The 20687-nt window shown below is 43.2% G+C and overlaps 1 protein-coding gene, 1 long non-coding RNA gene and 1 pseudogene across 4 annotated transcripts in view; 1 reads left to right on the forward strand and 2 right to left on the reverse strand.

The window, feature by feature from the left end:
* dtx1 (deltex 1, E3 ubiquitin ligase) overlaps positions 1-20687 on the reverse strand; it is a 90954-nt gene that overhangs the window by 39546 nt on the left and 30721 nt on the right. For all 3 annotated transcript variants that reach the window (XM_088335399.1, XM_088335398.1, XM_088335401.1), the window contains exon 3: positions 1112-1826. In XM_088335399.1, coding sequence (XP_088191525.1) covers positions 1112-1826 — 715 coding nt within the window. The remainder of the gene's footprint in view (positions 1-1111; positions 1827-20687) is intronic.
* On the forward strand, positions 273-20652 carry LOC148365021 (uncharacterized). Its single transcript, XR_015850465.1, has 3 exons — positions 273-359; positions 18528-18609; positions 19370-20652. It is a non-coding gene; the product is annotated as an uncharacterized LOC148365021 (long non-coding RNA).
* LOC148365022 (5.8S ribosomal RNA) lies at positions 15915-16060 on the reverse strand (annotated as a pseudogene).

The raw sequence follows: 20687 nt of genomic DNA on the forward strand, positions 1-20687 counted from the left end.
GTGACTAGAGTGCCACGACCAATTTCGTTGTCACAATATGTTCAACCCATTTTGTAACAATGATAATAAAGGTATATTCTATTCTATTCTATTCTAAATATTCCAGGCGCCGGGGGAAATTTGTTTTCAAAGTTGACTAATCTGGCACGTTTGCTGTTGAACTGTCACGTCCTTGAAGGAACACAAAACTTTGAAAACGTCAAAATTAGGTGAGCTCCGAAACAGTCAGTGATTGTAGTGAACAGTGATTGCATACCGTTCATTTCTGCTTGTAGAAATTGGAACTTTGCTTACCCCAGTCACTGTGGGCCTTAGGACTGTTTTGTTGCGTGCTTCAACCCTGTTGAAAGCTGCTTGGGGTAAGTTTACCAGCCACACTAACAGCGTGCATTCCTTGTTTTCTCCTTCTTTTAAGTCAGCGATCATGGCTTTTTGTTGTGTTTTTCACCACGTATGTCACGGTTGGTATAATTTTGTCCGGCTAGCTCCCTGTTAGCATCACGGCTGCTGAGGGCTTTCTTGTTTTGTATGCTCCCGGTTGGCGCTAGTTGGCTGCCCACTGTGTGTTATTTAGTCAGCTAGCCTGGCGTTAGTGCCCATTATGCAGTGTTTCTTGGTTTATTTCCAGCCGGCTCCTTGTTTATCGGCGTAGTCGCTTTTCATTGTTGGTTGGCCTAGCTGCTCACAGCGTGTTTTTTGGTGGGCTAGCTTCACTTTTACTGCTGAGGCCCCCTTTCGTTGGTCCTGGTTAGCCCCCCGTTGGTGGCACTCAGTGCATTTTTCTGCCAGGCAGTCCCTTTTTGGCTACTCACCCTTTCTCGAACCAATACTGTACCCACCTTCGAGACAACGCCTAGGCATTGGCCACAAAACTACAAAAAAATGGGCATAAAACACTCGTAACCTTTTCGAATTATTAACAAGTAAAACAATAGAGGGACTGGCTTGCTGGAACGCTGGTTTAACAATGGCGTCACAACTCAGATGACAAATATAAGACATAAAATAATTAAAAAATACTGATAAAATATGTATAGATTTTATGGAGAAAACATGTACTATATCCTCACATTTTGTATGTTTAGGAATTTGGTAATAAAATCAAACTTACCCTGCAGGAATAATTCCTCTTGGCGTGGCCATAGAAACGCGCTGAGTTCCAGGTCGGTTTAGGTTATTCTGTCCGTTGAGTGCAATAGTATTTTGGTCGTGGGATGACATCACAGGAAAATTGGCTGGGGACAAGGGCACCTGCACCTGTTCCCCTCTGGCTTGCCCGCCACCTACGCTGACGTTGTTGGTCGCTGAAGATGTCGGGGACCAGAGGGAAGTTCCAGCAAAGGTGTTGCTTTGCCGCACTGTCACCAGGGTTCTGGCGGCACCCGAACCGGCTGCTGTGCCATTGTGGAGCTTCTTTCTTTGAGAAGCCAGGATAGCGTTTGACGCGGCTCTGGTACTGTTGACCAGGATGCATTGCTGACAGGAGCAGGGCTGGCCGGAGCTGGCTCCAACCGGCCAAGACTGCGATTTGGGGATCGAACCCATGATGAGCGGGTATGCCAGATCCATGCGCCTGCGGAGGCGGCGCTTGCGTTGGCTCTGCCTGTTGGTTTGGGACATGCTATTGAAATCGATGAGGTAACAAAAGCCGAGGGAAGTCAGGTCCAGCCATGGGTGCTGCTTCTCGTAAGCATTCTGAATAGTCACGCAGATTTCCATGTCGTACGGCGTCCAAGAACCGTTGTCGTTCTCCCACTCCCACACTACACCTTTGCCTGGAGCAGAGGATGGTTCGTAGAAGTTTCTCTGTACAGGTCTCATGGTGCCTGAAAGGAGAAGAAAAATGAGATTTATTAGCATGGTCACCTTGTAAATAGGATATTTCTTTCCAATGTTTCTATGCAGACTAAGGGTGGGCAAATCAATCAAAATCTATAATATTAATACTAAGTTGGTACTTGGATCAGATGAATAATATTGTCCTGGGATCGATACCGTGATCCAATTACAACTATAACTACGATAATGTTACTAAGTATTAACCTTATGCATACAAATTTGAACCAGTTTGTTAACACTTTATTTCCACAACTGACTTTATCTTTAAAACATTGTGCTTTTAAAAAGTAGTGTAGTTGTCTTGTTCATATATATATATATATATATATATATATATATATATACCGTAAATTCCGGACTATAAGCCACTACTTTTTTCCCAAACTTTCAACCCTGCGGCTTATTCAGTGATGCGGCCAATTTATGTAATTTTTTTGCTGGGTCTGATCTCTTTGATCTCTACAAGGGGAATTAATATTTAGTAAAACAGAAACAAAACGAAAATAAACCTAAACAGCTTGACAATATCAATCACATTACTATGCATGGTGAGAGATTTGTCAGCTGGGGTTATAAAGTTTAAAATTAACTTATTTTGTGGAGCACCAAAAGATATGTCTTACCTTTGTAGTACTCTGGTAAAACTGACAAAACCCCGCCTCCTGGTCACATGTTAGAAGCCAAAACCAAACCCCACCCCATACCAGCAGATGGCACTGTTGGACTCAGCATTGCAGGACATTTACCAAAAACTATACACATAGTTTAGCAGAAATTTCAATAAAACAAAAGTTATTATTACACCCGTTACATACACCCCCCTGAAATTCTGCTAAATATGGGAGTGCTACACTAAACAGAAAAAAAATCACATGCCAAAAAGGCAAATACTGATGAAAAAGAGGACACGAAAACTGGTACAGTATTACAAGGAACAAACTGAAGTGCATGTCAGTTCTAAAACTCTCCCAAAAAGGAGTGTGAAAAGAAAGGAGGCGATCAAACTCCTAACTAAGCACAGACTCAAAGATGCCTGTTACATCTCTGAAATATCAAACATTGTTCCTGTAGTTGTAAGTGCTCACATAGGCACAATTCTTGTTTCTTACTCAAGCTTTGTTACTCAAACTGAAAGTGCATCTCTACTGAACTTAAACTAGGAACTTGCAGATATTGCGGACAGAGGATTGTCACCTACCACATGGTCATTCATCTGACAAATAAGACGACTAGGAGGCCTGATGGACTGGCGGACCCTAAGACCATAACGGTTAGGTTGAGCACAAATAACCTGAGCTTGAAGGTCTGGGGCAGTCAAGTCTAAACAGTCAGTATCAGGGGAGTCTGCGTCCAGATGGTCAGTGTTCAATGGGGTCTCGTCTGGGAGACCCATACCCAAAGGGATCATGTTTTCAGAGCACTGTGATGGGCTTTCCGTATTGTCACTTGAAGTATGGTCAACATCTTGTTCGGGGATGTGCTGACTTCCTCGACTGGATGTATCAACACTGCGAGAGTCGGACTGGGCATCAGATCTGCTGTCTAGTGAGTTATCCTCTACCTCTGGATGAACTTGCTCTTCACCTGCCTGTATCACCCAGTTTACTGTACGGACATCACTGTCTTCAACCGCGTCAGGTAAATCAGGGCATACATCACTTCCATGCATAGCAGCGTCAGACTCTGAGTGTTCAGATTCGCTGGCCAGATCATCCTCACAGGGCAAGAAGCTAACAGAGAGCAGCAAATTCCTGTGAACTACCTTCTCTTTGCCCGTCAGACAATCCTTGACTCTGTAGACATTGAGATCAGGCTTGACTGATATGACTTCATACGGGGTTGACTCCCACTTATCTGCAACTTTGCGTTTCCCCGGGACACCTCTGTTGGCGATCAACACCCGGTCTCCCACGACGAGAGGTGATCCTTTGGCCCTACGGTTGTACAGTTTGGCATGACGAGTCTGTTCTCTGAGAGTATTCCTCTGTACAATTTGAGCAGCTTCATGTAGATCTTTCTTCAGATGGCGTACAAAGTCAGAGTAGCTGACAACAGCATCATTGGTATTAGCATGTTGAAACATGACATCGACAGGGAGACGAGGGATCCTACCAAACACTAGGTAAAACGGTGCAAACCCTGTTGTCTCATGCTCTGTGCAGTTATAGCAGAATGTGAGCTGCTGCAGCATTTGTGGCCACTTTGCTTTGGGCTGAGGGGGAAGGGTTCTGATCATATCTCCCAATGTTCGGTTGAATCGTTCTGCGATACCATTTCCCATGGGGTGGTACGGAGTGGTATGGGATTTCTGCACCCCTGCCATCTCTAGAAGCTCTTTGATCAGTTTGCTCTCAAAATTAGCTCCCTGATCAGAGTGGATACGCCGTGGGAAACCATAGACAAGGAAGAAATCCTGCCACAGACGGCGAGCAACTTGTTTGGCGGTTTGATTTCTGCAAGGGAAGGCGTGCGCCATCTTGGAGAAATGATCAGTTACGACCAGGACATCTACAGACTTGTTCTCTTGCTCAGCAGTCCAAAAGTCTATACAGACCAACTCCATAGGCTCAGAGGTGACTATGTTCTTGAGTGGTGCACGGTTGTGTGGTTCCGGTGTTTTCCCTACTACACAGCGCTGACAGGATTTGACATAATTCACAAAATCACGTTCCATGCCATTCCAGAAGAATCGTTGCCTCACCAGAGACAAAGTACGGTTCTGGCCTTGGTGACCTGCTGAGTCATGTAAACCTTGAAGGACTTTCTGTTTCAATGAATCAGGCACCACAAACTGGAAGATTTTCTTGGCCATGTGAGGATCTTTCCTTATTTTGTAGAGCATGCCATTCTGTATGGTGAGTCTGCTCCAATGCTTCAGTAGTTTCATCACACTAGGCGACTCGACAGCTCTCTCACGCCTGGTAGGAAGCCCTTTCCGGGAGCGTGCATGCGACCCATGATGGCGGTAGAGGAAGAGAGCGTCTTACTTGCAAAGGCGACTGGTCTGGCTACTTTTCCACCAGGTGGCAGCTGTGACAGGACTGCTCCAATCCCATCAAAGGATGCGTCGACAGCCAGAATAAACGGCGCATCAAAATCTGGGTGCGCCAGAGTGACACCTGTCACGAGGTCGTGCTTCAGTGTTTCAAAGGCGTTCTGGCATGCATCGGACCAATCTGCAGGCGTCAGCTTCACTTGACCTTTCTTGCGGTCTCTCTTGCGCTTATGCTTGTCACCAGATTCAGATGTGAGCCTGAACAGAGGTTTTGCCTTCGCAGAACATGCTTCAATGAAGCTTTGGAAATACATCACCATGCCTAGAAAAGATCTGATTTTACTAGGGCATGGCGTCTTGCCATCCGACTCCATTAGATCAGCGACTTGTACGTCATTTTTCGCTCTCACTTTCTCGGGGTCAGTCCGAATTCCATCCTCACTGATGACATGCCCAAGAAATTTCACAGTCCGTCTGAGGAAAAAACACTTTTTGGGTGCGAGCTTGAGGTTGTGTTCCTTAAGGCGAGTAAACACCATCTGCAGGCGTTGGAGTGCAACTTCCTCTGTGGGGGCAAACACCATCAGATCGTCGAGGTAACATAATAGGCTCATGAAATTCTGATCACCAAATATTGACATCATCATCCTCATAAATGTTGCTGGGCTGTTGCAAAGTCCCTGAGGGAGCCGGTTGTACTCGTGAAGGCCGAATGGTGAGAAGAATGCCGTGTACTTTTTGTCGTCAGGGTGCAAGGGGACATTGTAGTAGCCTGACGTCAGATCCATTGTGGAGAAAAAGGCATTTCCCCCAAGTGCGGCCAAAGCATCAGCTTGATGCGGTAGTGGGTAGGCATCCTTTATGGTTCTTGCATTAAGCCTTCTGAAATCAGTACATACCCTTAGTTCTCCATTCCGCTTCCATATGAGAACAAGCGCAGATGCATAGTCGCTAGTCGACTTCTGAATAATTCCTTTCTCTTCCATCTCGTTCAGAGTCGTCCTCAGTTTTTCATACTGACTTGGTGGTATACGTCTGTAGGGTAGACGGAACGGCTTATCATCAACAAGGTGGATACGATGTACAAACTCTTTGGCCTCTCCACAGTCCATCTTATGGCGAGAAAAGATTGACTCGAATTGTTCGATGATATGAAGGAGCTTGTCTTTACACTGCAGCGAAACCTCACATGACTTCAGGTCAATGTCTTGCAGTCCCAGAGCTTCCAATGCACGCATCATGTCCTCTTCTGACCTGGGTCGGACCTCTTTGCTCTGTACACTCTGCACGTTGCACTTGACCTCCTCTGCATTGGGCAGGTCTTCCGCTGCGATACAAGGAGACACATCTGCAATTTTCCTGTTTCTTCTCAGCACCACAACTCTGTCCGTGCGATTAAAGACTTTAACAGGCACCCATCCATCTCCCCAGAGTGGAGTAACAACTCGTCCGACAAGGACTTGTCTGGGCGCAGCCTTAGATTGGGTTGGCTCAACGACCACTGTGCTGCCCGCTGATGCCCCGGCCAACTCAGGTAACTTGCCCCAAATAACGTACTCGGTCCGTGGATTCAGCGTCACGCAACTCTTGATCTTTACTGTCCCTACCTTGTCTGGAATGCAATCACCTCTCCATCTCTCTGTGTTGGAAAGCATTGACAGGAATTGACTGTGGTTATCGGACAGACCGTTGTCAGGTGTGGAAACTAATCTCCAATAGCCATCAGTACTTTTCAATTGAGTCAAAATATATTTGATGGCATTGCTGCCAAGGATCATCTGTTCTGTCTGGCCTGGCACCACCATTACTGGTATTATCATTTGGCACCCGTAAACTGTGACGTGAATGTCGTACATATCTCTGGGAGAAACTTGGTGTCCACCGCAGCCTACAATGACATAATCATCGGCCGTGTAACTCATCATATCAGGGAATTGCTGCAGGAGGTACTTAGCTGTGTCCTCACTTACTGTACAAGCCATCGACCCGCTGTCCAACAGTGCTCTGAAAGTGGGGCCTTCTTGCACAAGTACAGGTGTGTAAAACAGTTCGTCAGTCTCCGCTATTCTCTGAAACCCCTGAAAGATCAGCTTCTTCGATGGAGGTATCTTGTTGCTATACAACTCATAAATTGATTTATTGTCTTGCATGTCAGGCTTCACATTAGTGGTGGGAGGTATACTCAGTTGATCTGCACTGTTCTCCCCTAAGCGCAGATCAGTTAGTTTCCCTGAGGCAGCGGGACAACTTTCGTCACTGGACAATCACGTCGAGAATGCCCTGGGGCATGGCAGTGAAAGCAAAGGTTTTTGTCTCGGCAATGAGAGAGAGCACTGTGTTCGACTTCTTTGCAAATGATACATGGCTTGGCAGTGAAACCATTTATTCTGGCTCCAGGTCGCCTGGTTGGAGCTCCCCCTCTCTCTTGAAACTGGTTCGAGGTAACACGTATCAGAACTTTCTCCAACATACTAATAACGTCCGTTAGAGAGACATACTGTGGGCTCGAAGTCTGAGGTGGCTCGTGCACGAGGGTTGGACCATGGTTCACCTCAGCTTTGTGTACGGCAATTTCCGCTCTATTCGCAGGTTGTTGTAGGGAATCTGCTTTGTAGCTCTTCTCAGCGTGGTATTCATTCAGCACCTCTAGTACCTCACATGCTGACCACTTTTCGATGGTTTTTGATCTGTAAGTGAGTGCCAGTTCCTTGCATGGGCAGTTCCTAATACTTCCCGCTCAGGCTTAGAGCCCTACGTTCGGCGGCCATTACCTCGCTTACTAAGCCCAAGTAGAGCGCACGCCACCTCCCCGGTCACAAATTCACCAAGCGCATTTCGGCAAGAGTATCACACGAGGTGGTGTATCCCTGGATTTTCACAAAGAAAAGATTTCCATCTGCCGCAGGAATGTCGAACTTTTGGACTGGCGTGACGTCAACCACTCCGCTACAAGCACCCTCGGGCATCATGTTAATCTGTTAATAAACAACGGGGTAGACTGCTGGAAGTGTGAATTTCCCTACGGGGATGAATAAAGTATATATCTATCTATCTATCTATCTAACGGCCGCCAGGGGCGCTCGAGTACAAAAGGTAAGATTTAGACTGCAACTTCTTAACTTGTGCACAAATTAAATTAGCGCAGACATATCCTCATCATGCAAATTGCAATAAGAAAGGCACATGATGCAACTTTCAAGCTAAACGCAATCCAGCAGTCCGATATAGAAGGAGACAGAGCTACCGCACGTAAACTTTACTTTGCGAGCGTGACACTAGCATGTTTTTGAATAAGGGAGCGTGGCACGACGTCTACACGACAAAGTCTCTTTCCCATACTGAAGGAAGACGACTTTGTTTTTTTAACAGCGCTGTCTGCTGTATTGCGAGCGTGTTCCTAGTAGCGTTTTGCTACCCTTCACAGGCACGGTTTGGGATGAAAGTTATTATGTTATTATTAAAGCTTTGAAAACCCTCACGGTGTACCGTCTTTCTTTGTAAATATGTGTAACCATGTATAATTTGTATTTGCAACGGTATATTTTTGTAATGTATTTATTTTAGAAACTTATTCTGATGTTTTGCACGAACGAATGAGAAAAAAGGGGCGGGGCAAACGCGGGCTGACGGGAAGTGGAGTATATGTGAGACGTGTTTGTGGACACGGCCGACAACAGTGGATATATATTTTTCCCACCCTTACCTTTGGAAATATACACTTTTTTCCTTGGATTACTTTCAACGGGCACCTGGACTCTGCAGGTCTGCATTAAATGTTAAGTACCGGTATCGTTTTCCGTTCATTTTGCCGGCTGTGTTTCTTGAACTGTATCGGGTATGACTTCAGATCTCTCGCGTGAAATCTCATTGAAAGGCGCTACCTTATACTCTTAGGGATCATTTCTATAGTGGAGGCATCAGGTTAGCACTGCTCGTTCTATGCGTTTATACTGTCATTAGCGTCGGTTTTAAGAGTATTGTTAATTATTAATTTTACAATTCTAACCATTTTAACATAGTTAGAAGTAAAGCAGCCGAGTCCTGCCATGGCCGGGCATTATACCGGCGGGCGGAGACGTAACTGCGTGAGATTCTTGCTCAAAGATGTTGTGGCAATTTCGGAGGGAATGTCAAGGATGGATTTTATTAACAAGTTTGTTGAAAAGATTCTGAAGTTTAAAAAGGAGGAGGTACATGCTGTCATAAAAATGACTTCTGGCAAAGGCTTTGATGTGAGTTTTGAAACGGCAGCTCTTTATCAAGAGTTTTGGAATCGCTTTGAGGGAGTGAGGTCCCAGTTTTCAGGATTTACAGTGGAGAAGCTGACTGATAATGCTAACAAGATTGTCATTGTTAGAATGTTTAGTGAAATAATCAGTGCTGATGACGTCTGTTATTGGTTGAGTAGATACTGCTCAGTAAAAGGCCAGGCTATGAAGGTGAGGTGTGAGAAAGGCTATTGGACTGGTGCCTGGAGGGTACCAGTCCAACTAAGGCAAGATCCTCAGGGCTTTCAGGGACTGAAACAAATCCCGTCGACTATATTCCTGGGGGAAAACCGTGGCTTTATCCACTATCAAGGGCAACCGAAACTCTGTCGCAAATGTGGTGAGCATGGGCATCTGGCTGAGGTATGTGATCGAATTTTTTGTGGAAAGTGCAGAACAATTGGACATTCCTTTGAGGAAGTTATCAATAGCAGAACATGCAATCTCTGTGGAGAAACGAATCACCTCTTTAGAAACTGCCCGAATTCGTTTGCTAACAAATTGAAAGCTAGGAAGGCAGTTAACAAAGACAACAAAGACAATGAAATGATGTCAGACAACATAGATAATGAAATGAATAAATGTCACAAAGACAATGAAATGAATAAAGATAACAAAGACAATGAAATTAATAAAGTCATGGAAATACAAAATGAAAATGAACAGGAAATGAATAAAGTTATGGATATACCCAATGAAATTGATCAAGAAATGCACAAAGAAATTGGACAAGACAAACAAATTGAAAAAACAGATGTACCTACCAAAACCCCTGGAGGAGAGACCAGAGAATCAAAATTGAAACAGGAAGAACCTGGAAATTCTAATTCGATTTCTCATAAAATAGCTGAATTTGGACATGACAAACGAATAGAAAAAGCAACTGCCACTCCGAAAACACATATTAATCAGGAAGGGCCTGGAAGAGAGTCCAAATTAGCAAATTTGTTTGCTACGCCATTGCCGGGATTTGGAGAAGACAAACAAATCGAAAAGGCGAATGACTCTCCAAAAACCCATACGGGCACTGGAAAGAGGGGTAAAAGTAAGACAAAATTGGGAGTGGTGAAAAAAACAGAAACAAAGATAAGAGATTTAGAAGAAAGCCGATTGCCGGTGAATAAGCCCACAAGGGAACTGTATGAAGTTGAGACGGAGGAAGTCGGGGAGGGAAAAATTCTGACCCTTTGTGGGCAGGGAAGTAAGAGACCCCTTGATAGGTCCTCTGGCTCACCCCCTAACCCAGAAAAAAGGGGAAGACCTGGAACCACAGACAGAGAGTCAGAGGGTCCCAGAGTTTTCCCCAGTGAGTCTCAAAATGAGGTACTACTCTTAAGTGATGTGTCTGACACAGGTGACACTCTCGATGATCTCGATGATCACCAAAGAATGGACTCAGATCCCCCGGTTTTGTCTAACTAGTTTAAATACTTTAACAACAATTATGAACATTACATTCTCTACTATCAATGTGAGAAGTGTGAGATCAAAGGTTAAGGCTCACAGTGTTTTATCGTTCTTAAAAACAATCAGAACAGATGTGTTTTTACTACAGGAATGCTGCATCCCCTTTCTAAAAAATTATAAACAGTGGGAAGAGATTTGGCCATATCCGTCATTATGGAGTGGCTCGAATGAAAACCGTAACGATGGGGTAGCCATTTTAATAAACAACCCTCAACTCATCATAAAGGGGAGTACTGTGATGAGAGACGCGCAATCTTAGCAAGACTTTCTTATATAGGGAATGATTTTAACCTCATTAACATATACGGCCATGTCGACAGACAACTCAGGTACGAACTTTTAGAGGACATCCAGTCGCATATGCTAGGCCATCAACCACTAATCGTGGGAGGAGATTTTAATTGCATCCTAAGTAGGAAGGATAGAAAGAGGAACGATGAGGAGTTTAAAGTAGATAAAACATCAACTTTATTACAAGACATGTGCCGGACATTTAAACTGGTGGACTGTTTCAAATCCATACATCCAGGAGAGGAGGGCTTCACCTGGTTCAGTAGTGACAATGCCAGAGCCTCTCGAATAGACTACATATTTACGAGGGGTTTAGCACAGAGTGATGCAAGATTAATTCCAGTTTTTTTTTCGGATCACTTGCTACTGTCCTGCTCTTTCTCATTTCCTTCAGGTATGACTGTTGGGAAGGGTTTGTGGAAGTTAAACTGATCCCTGCTGGAGGATGAGGCTCTAGCCGCACAATACAGGGAGCTGTACAAAGACTGGCAGACCCTTCAAGACTCGTATGATTCACGAGCACAATGGTGGGAAATGACAAAGAAACGAACACAGACCTTTTTTAAAAATGCAGGGAAAAACAAGAAACTTAAAGAGATGAAACGCATGTCGGGACTACAAAGAAGACTCCAACGCTATTTCATCCTAACAGAAAAGGGGATGGACTTTAATGATGAAATCAAAGAGACCAAACAAGAACTAAACGCTTTGGCGGAAATAAAGAGCAAAGGCATCATAATAAGAAGCAGAGAAAGAGAAATAGAAGAAGGGGAAAAATGTACACGCTATTTTTTTAAAAGAATTATGGGCAAAAATGAGGGGCTTTTTAAATTTCAAAACGAAAACGGGCAAATAACTAAGGAAAGTAGTGAAATAACCAGATTGGTCGAAGACTACTACAAAAAATTATTTGAAAAGAAAGAAACATATGAGAATGAAATGGGGCATGTATTAGATCATATTTCAAGATCAGTGCGTCAAGACCCCTTTTTAACATCGGACTTTACCCAAGACCAACTGAATGATTGCATAAAGACTATGAAAAAAGGCAAATCACCCGGGGAGGACGGACTCAACCTCGAATTTTACCGGACTTTTTGGGATATTTTTGCACCAGATCTGTTAACTGTTTTTAACGAATTTTCCAGTCGAGACCATATGCCAGACAGTTTCAGAATAGGGATAGTTACTCGATTGCACAAAAAGGAGACAAAATTGACTTAAAAAACTGGCGACCCATAACTCTTTTAAACGTGGACTGTAAAATTTTCAGCAAGCTTCTAGCAACACGAATGTCTGTTGTCTTGGGAGACTTGGTTGATCCAGACCAAACCTGTGCCATTGTGGGAAGGAAGATCAGCGACAGTCTCATGCTGATCCGTGACACCATTTGTTATGCAAGAGACAGAAACATGCGACTAGCGGTCCTAAACCTAGACTTTGAAAAAGCCTTTGATCGAGTCTCGCACCAATACCTCTTCAGGGTATTGCAAAAATGTGGTTTTGCCCAAAAATACATCAAGTGGGTAGGACTGCTATACCGAGACATCTACAGCAAATTCATGATTAACGGGAATTTATCGGAAGCAATCGAGATCAACTGCGGTGTACGTCAAGGTTGCCCTATGTCTCCCCTTCTCTATGTTCTTTGCATTGAACCTTTGGCACAAATGTTAAGAAAAGATAGATTTGTCGAAGGGATCAATATCCCAGGAAGTGGGGGACAAATTACCAAGTGTGTTTTGTACATGGATGATTTTAATATTTTATGTACTGACCGCGCATCTGTTGGAAGAGCCCTTGACTTGACTGACCTGTTTGGGAGGGCGTCTGGGTCAAGGCTAAATAGAGAAAAATCACAAGTGAAGTTTTATGGAATGTGGAAAGAGACAGAAAAGGCAGGACTCCCGCTGACGGTGTTAAAGACAGACCAGAAAATCCTAGGGATAAAATTAAATGCGGATGGAGGAGGCGAGACCAACTGGGATGAAGTGACAAGGAAAGTTAAGCAAAAACTTGTTTTTTGGTCACTAAGAAAACTGACAATAGAGGGGAAGGTCCTAATCATCAAAGCGATCATGCTTTTGTCAATCAGTTTAATTTTTATGCCTAAAAGAAACGTGCTGTTACAACTGGACCGAGCCATCTTTCGCTTTGTCTGGGGCTCAAAGTGGGAAAGGATAAAAAGAGATACAATGAAAAAAAAAAAGGAAAAAGGGGGGAAAGGAGTGCCTGACCTCCAGCTTTTCCTGGGAAGCAAATATGTCTCTCTCCACTTCCAAAACGCTGTGGGCCCACCCAACAACCCGAAAAGTCAAGCAATGACCCGGTTTTGGATGGGCTCATATTTGCGGAAGCTAAAGCTTGTACCAAACAATCGTTTGATTCCAGTTTCATTTAACTTGCCACCAACACATCTCTTTATTTGGGATTTTTTGAAGAAGTTTGATTTGGAAACACAAGAATGTCACACTTTACAAAACCACAGGGCCCTTATTGCTATTGTGCAAGAGCGAGCAACAGTAAGCCCTGTGCGGGGGCTTGCGTTTGGCGAATCCACAACGGTTTGGAGCAACGTCAATCATCCTGCCCTCCCAAACAGACTACGAGACTTGTCATGGATGGTGGCTCATGAAGTTCTCCCAGTCAGAGCCGTAATGCACCACCGAGGAATGTCAGCGACTTCGACGTGCCCTCGACCTGGCTGTGGCGCCCAGGAGTCGGTGAGGCACCTTTTTTGTGAGTGCAGCGCTGCCCAGGTCTTGTGGACAATGGCCAAACAACTAGGAAAGTTCCCGGACTTGCCAGCAGGAGAGGTCCCTGATGCACAGTACGTGCTTTACGGGGTGAGTCGGTCGAGGAGGCCTCGGAACGACTTTGCCAGGGACCGGCTCACTCTCGCCGCCATCAAGGACGCCATCTGGACCTCCAGAAACCTGCTGGTATGGAGGTGCAGGCAGATCCCCCCGTGGCTGTGCTCCAAATGGCTGCAGATACCATACAATCTGCGAGCGGCGGGCCTAGGACGCAGCCATAAAGAAGACTCGTCTGCACCCACCCGGAGGGGGGAGCCGGAGCTACACTGTGGGAGTCCCGGCAGCAACGGCTTGGGTTGTAGAACCCAGAAGAGAGAGGACCCACGCAGAAGGGAGAGGACCCACACAGAGGACTGGAAGAATGCTGCTTGGGAGGGTGGGATGTCAGAGCTATGCCCTTGCACAATAGTATTGCCTTTTACACGCTGGTTAACTACTGTAAAAAGAAAATAACTCTGAAATTGTTTAATTGATGTTGAAAATGTCAGGAAAAAATGTTAAAATGTCATATCGTCACGTCATATTGTCAGATATAAAAAAATTGTGAATATGCTTGATGACTGTGTTTTGCTGCTGTTGGTGTCGGTGGATTTGTTCAGACCGAGGATAATCGACTTTGGCCTGGACGGATCTATTGACACTAACAAAGATGTTATATAATGAAATTGTGAATATGTTTGATTGCTAATAAGATTTTCGAGAAGGTTTGTTCAAACCTCACTTTGTGTTTGCTGTTAAAAACATAATATTGGAATATAATATTGTGAATGTGCTTAATTGCTGTTGAGATTGTCATGATTGTTTTCTGTTTTTAGTGTCAATAAATTTGTTCAAACCAAAAAAAAGAGCTTGCTCTGTCGACTCCACGCATCGGCCCGGTATTGCAGTACCTCCGGGAATGGTGCATTAGCAATGATCGCAGCAAGGCTTTGGGGCTAGGACCTTAGCTTAGCCTTTTGGCGGAGAGTAAGAGTCCCTGCGCCTTGGCTTTGTAGCGTATTATGAACTGACCGATAACGGATAATGGATAATGAATAACGAAGATAGAACAATAACCCTTAAAAACCCCAAAACCCCAATTTCGTGTTTGTGTAGCAAGGCTTTAATGCTAGGACCTTACCTTGGCCTTTTGGATAAGAGCTTGATCTGTCCACTCCACGCATCGGCCCAGTATTGCAGTACCTCCGGGAACGGTGCATTCGCAATGATCGCATCAAGGCTTTAGGGCTAGGACCTTAGCTTGGCCTTTTGGCTGAGAGTAAGTGTCCCGGCTCCTAGGCTTTGTAGCGTATTATGAACTGACCGATAACGGATAATGGATAATGAATAACGAAGATAGAACAATAACCCTTAAAAACCCCAAAACCCCAATTTCGTGTTTGTGTTGCGTTTTTTCAATGTGGGCGCATGCGGCTAATATACAGGTGCAGCTTGTGTATGTACAAAATCGGTTTTCCTCCCGAAATGTGGTGGGTGCGGCTTATAATCGGGTGCGCTCTATAGCCCGGAATTTACGGAGTATATATATATATATATATATATATATATATATGTGCACACATGAGACAGCAAAAAAGGGATAAATTGTACATGGATTTTACTTTGATTTCTGTATCTTTTAGTTTGGGATTTGTGGTCCTTTAGCAGTGTTTCTAAGCTAGTGTGATGCAAGCTTAAATCATATTGATTTAGATGTTATTTTCCCTATCTTACTAGAAAAAACAAAAATTCTTAAAAATCTCTTCCACTGTCATATGATTAGGTAATTTTAATTATAATTTTTCTTGTTCGCCATTTAAAAAGTAAGTATCTAGTTAAACTTGGGAAAAAAACAAAATAAATGACCCTAGCTACCAAGCCACTATTAATGATTTCCAATCAAAAACTTTCATGACAAATGTATATTGTTTAACTTTGGCTACATTATAGCCTTTCTAGACAAAGGTTATCTGTGAAAAATAAAAAATAATTACAGTTTCTATTGAGTTTTATGATATAGTAATAAGCTTTAGTATATTTTTGCTGGTGTACTTCATTATTACAAAGAACTTTATTCATCTTAATATCAAACATTTCGTTTTAAAAAAATATTTTTGCTTTTGAAATACTTATATCACTAAAAAGTCTGTTTTTTTATTTTTGTAATAAACATTAAATACCAAACAAAAATACATTAAAAAATCTCATCTCATCTCATTATCTGCACCGCTTATCCTTATTAGGGTCGCGGGGGGAGCTGGAGCCCATCCCAGCCATCTCCGGGCAGTGGGCAGGGGACACCCTGAACTGGTTGCCAGCCAATCGCAGCTGCAAATCACATTAGTTCTCGCAGCTAGCTGCGTTCTTCATCGACGCATGAGCCGAGTGATCCACCGCTAAGAGTCGTACAGCTGGGCGATTTTACGTCCGCCCGAGACGATCTGAGACAAATTCACGACAGGGTCTCTACTTGCGTCGCACCGCAGGTGCCGTTCGGTCACTCCCATCGGCGCGGGTACTTTCGGGCGCGATACGCACGACACCGACACAATTACGGGGGTCCCGCGCACGTCCGCCGCCTTTCGCCCGGCGCGCGCGGACGGCCGCCTGTTGTTGCGCCACGCTACTGGGGTCGTCGGACGAGCGGGCTCCCCGCAGTTACGGGGGTAGCCCGATCACGCCCGCCGCCTTTTCTCGCGTCGCGCTGTGTGACCCCGCGTCTGCCAAACTCTCTCCGTCGCGCGGCCCGGGAGTGATTCAGTCCTCTTAAAAATATAAATGCATGGCTGAATGTATTCGACAATGTATATCACTGTAACTGTTCTGTTTTAACATATTTATCTGGTAAAAATAGTGCGATAATGACCCTTTTCCTACCTTTTCGATTTCCCCAGTGGCCTGATGGTAAGAAACTAGCGCACTTATTGATTCTACCTGGGTCCAATCCCGTTACTTCCACTAAAAAGAAAAAAAAAAAAAAAATGTGTTTTTTTTTTTTTAAACCATTACAGACCGCGAAGCTCTGAAGCCGCGAACGTCGAACCGTGAAGTAGCGAGGTCCTACTGTAATCCGATATTTGAATCAGTTAAAAAGACAAATACTATTTTGTGGAACTGTCCAACCAATGTTGAATTTCATCATTATGCTGAGCAATGTCATTACTATAATGTCATATATTTACTATTTTAACCTCCATTCAAACTCTGAGTAATCCAATTAGGACATGAATAGGTGCTGAGGCATGAACCTGAGCTGCTAATGAAGATTACGTTGTGATACATGTCTTCAAGGCTGGGGGCATAAATTACGAATTGTCGCATTAGATCAGTGGTTCAAGTGATTTCGGCTAGATCATCACAAAACAAGGTTGTGTAAGCTCAGAAAAACCCTCAGGAGACTCAGCAGGACCATCAAATATTCAGAGAATGATAAGACATGCCCCCACACTCCGCTTTTGCATTCTCTAGACTCGACTAATGAAAGCACCTATGGCCTTCCAGTCAGGTTGAGTTTGCACCTTACTCATTACAACACACTAGAACAGTCACTTGGGAAATGCTCTCACCAATCAGCAAAATGTCCTTTTCCTAATTCACTGATAGGACGGGAGTGGCTATGGCCTGATTTGAGCAAGTGAAGATTAATGACCTTGAGAATGAGTTAAAAAAACATGAACACACTTTCTTTTGGTAACAACATAAGGGCTACAGAAAAGTATTGCATCACAATGAACACTGTAGACTCACGTGTTTGTGTGAAGGATTTATCCGGATGGCCAGTTTTATTTTGAGCTGCCCGAAAACTTGCACGCATACACCTAGGGACCCTCCTTGAGAGCTTGGCTGTACTAAAAGAACCATAAATTCCAGGTGACATCGCGCACGTAGAAAACACTAACGGCGTTGTGCCCACGCACACCTTAAACTGTTTAGCTGTACTCCAAGTGGTTTACATCATGTGTTTTCGGATCATATGACCATTCAAAATTGAGACTACCGGAGCTATCAAGCACATATTTTCTACTACGCTGAAAGAAACACGAAAGAGGGCTGTGTCACATAAAATGTGAGCCTTATATTTCTAGATGACAGCGTCAGGGCAACCATACTGTGGAGAATAGTGCCAAATTGCAACACAGATGTGGTTTTTGTGCTGTTGTCATTGGTGGTTGCCAGGGTAACAGATTAAAGGAAACTCCAGCAACCTTATGACTCTAAGGATACGGAAAGAGAACAAAAGCACTTTTGTTAGATAACTTCCACTGCTGTTAAATTAAAATGTAAAAAATGAGTACCATAATTTTTGGACAATGGGACGCATCCAAAAACCGCAAATTGGCTAAAAATTGCAGCGCATACCGGTGTATTATCATATTTTTATTCATTGATCAGGCAATATTTATCACTGACGACATTTGCATAACGATTGTGGCAACGGGATTGGACCCAGGTAGAATCAATAAGTGCGCTGGATCCTTACCATCAGGCCACTGGGGAAATAGAAAAGGTAGGAAAAGGGTCATTATCGCACTATTTTTACCAGATAAATATGTTAAAACAGAACAGTTACAGTGATATACATATAGTCGAATACATTCAGCCATGCATTTATATTTTTAAGAGGACTGAATTACTTCCCAAAATGCCTTTCTTTTCATAAAGAATTTGTAAGTCGACGATGCAATACTGTATTTCATTGGTCCCCAACCTTTTCTGTACCACGGATTGTTGTCTAAAAATATTTTTGCGACCAGGTCCTATTCTGTAATAGGACTTGGTCTCAAAAATATTCTACAACCTGGTACTGTGACTAAAATAGTGTGATGATGACAAGACCTAATGCCTTTTGTGTGTCGTTTTTTTCTCTCGCAGTAAAGTGGAAAGGATCCAGCGCTCTCCCTGGTGTGATCCGGGTTTTATTCCAGCTGGTTTTGACTGATCAATGAATACACAAGTATGGTACTTATTTATTGTCAGGGCAATCTTATCCTTACTGTCGATTAAATTAAATGTGCTCTATAGTCCGGTGCACCTTACATATGAAAGTTCAGGGGGTGCATTTTCTTATCTGGTGCGTCTTATAGTGAGGAAAATATGTTACCCGTGGGTGAAAAAGTTCAAATAAAGTTAGTACATAGTCAGTATTGAATAAATTACTGTCATACTTCCCTCTGTTATGTATTATACAAATACATAGAATTCCTGCTAGTGACTCCACCTTCTCACCATTGATTCATTTATGTCAAGTTTAGCAGCTCAATTTCTTTCTTCAACTGCCATAGTGATTGCTTTCAACTTAAAAACCTCATAATAAGCTTTTGTTTCAGTATTGTCCATGTTGATAAGGGTTAGTACAAGTGACTTATTTATGATAACAGAAGTTGTGATTCATCACATTTTCCAATCGGAACTCTGTGAACATTTTATTGATGTACTGGTGCTGGGCAAAAAAAAATGATGCCACAATAAAAGTAGTTAAAGCCTTTGTGTTTAAACTGTATTTTAAAAAGTAGCGCCTTGTAGACCGAAATTTATGGTAACTTTTTTCATAAATAAGAATGGTGGGTGGTCTCAAACTGAACAGGCCAATCATTTAGCTACTAGTTTTAGAACTGCATACGTCAAGCCCACTCCATCTGCTTTAGTGTCAACACGTAAAACCCAACACGACTTGTTGACGTTCTCACCACAACTCTCTGTGTCCTTCCTGCCAGGAAACCGAGCGAAAGTGTCCGCTTCCTGACTGGTCCTGTGTGATTTTTGGAGCCATCTTTCCTGCCCTGCCCTCATCGTCCTCCAGTTGTCTTTACCTCCCTATCAAGCAAAAACAAGCTGCTTGATGTATTGCCTCCACAAATGGACTCAGGCCCTGCCGTCACTCAGGGCCGAGACGGGACATGGAGAGCTCAAATGCCCTTTCAGGCTTTATCTGGAGAAAAACTTCCTGCAGTCTGTTTGTTGGTGGAAGTCAAGCATGATCCCATTTCTAATAACTTTTTCTCTGGCAATGACCGGAGACCCGACTGAATGACTCTCAAATGGCTGAATGAGTCAGACGCAACGTCCTTGACTGTCCTCAGACACCAGCCATAGCAAATAAAAACATGCCATGGACTTTAAAACATATCAAAAATGTATAAAAATACATTTGGGATTATGTGAAGTCCCTCTAGGTTCATCCTAAAAAGCACTTGAGAGGTCAGAGTTCACAGAGGCCTTTACTTTGTTTTATTTAACTGCAAACACTGTCAACGTGTTTTTGATCATGTTCTTTCAAACATCAAACACAAACGAGCTTCTTTTGTGCCTTCAGGCAGTCTAAAAGAAACAGAGAGGTTTTCCTCCTCCAAATCCTTTCCACAGAGCTAAGTTTTTTACAGATGGCAAACGTGTCTTAATAAAAAGAGGAATTAAAATTCAGAGGAAGCTTAAGAAATATAATACTCTCACAAGATTTCCAAGATCTTCAATGGACCCCACCTACTAATCCAGAATGTGCAATCATATTTTAACCTAATAAGATCATAGCCTCTTTACATGATTAAAATCCAGAAATTAGAAGTGTAAAAAGTAATTGTTGGTGTCAGACAATCCGTTCGATCAAACCTTCAGGATTCCGAACAAGTATTTGGATGAAGGAACAAGAGTTGAAGAGAGCAGCTGTTTTTTTGACAAAGAAACAAAATAAGAAATAAACAGAATATCCTGGGCTTGTGAACAGGAAATGACTGACCCTTGTTTTTACAGGAAAGGGGTATAGTATGACAAGACTGAAACTACAAGTAAGGAAGTCCAATATTTTGTTAAGACTTAATCTAACTGTATATTGCAGGTGGTATGATAAGATTATGACAGACTTATCAGAACATCACTTGAAAAAATATAACCACTGAATGAATGGATATGGTAAAACATCAAGTGAACACACAAATCAAATACTTTCATTCAAATATGTAGATAATAATAAGGGTAAGTCTTATTACAACTTATGAATAACGTGATTATCAAATTAAGGACGTGATGATTAGCTGA

The sequence above is a fragment of the Urocampus carinirostris genome, chromosome 5, assembly GCF_059441175.1.
Source record: "Urocampus carinirostris isolate Australia breed hairy pipefish chromosome 5, RoL_Ucar_1.0, whole genome shotgun sequence".
Classification (NCBI taxonomy): domain Eukaryota; kingdom Metazoa; phylum Chordata; class Actinopteri; order Syngnathiformes; family Syngnathidae; genus Urocampus; species Urocampus carinirostris.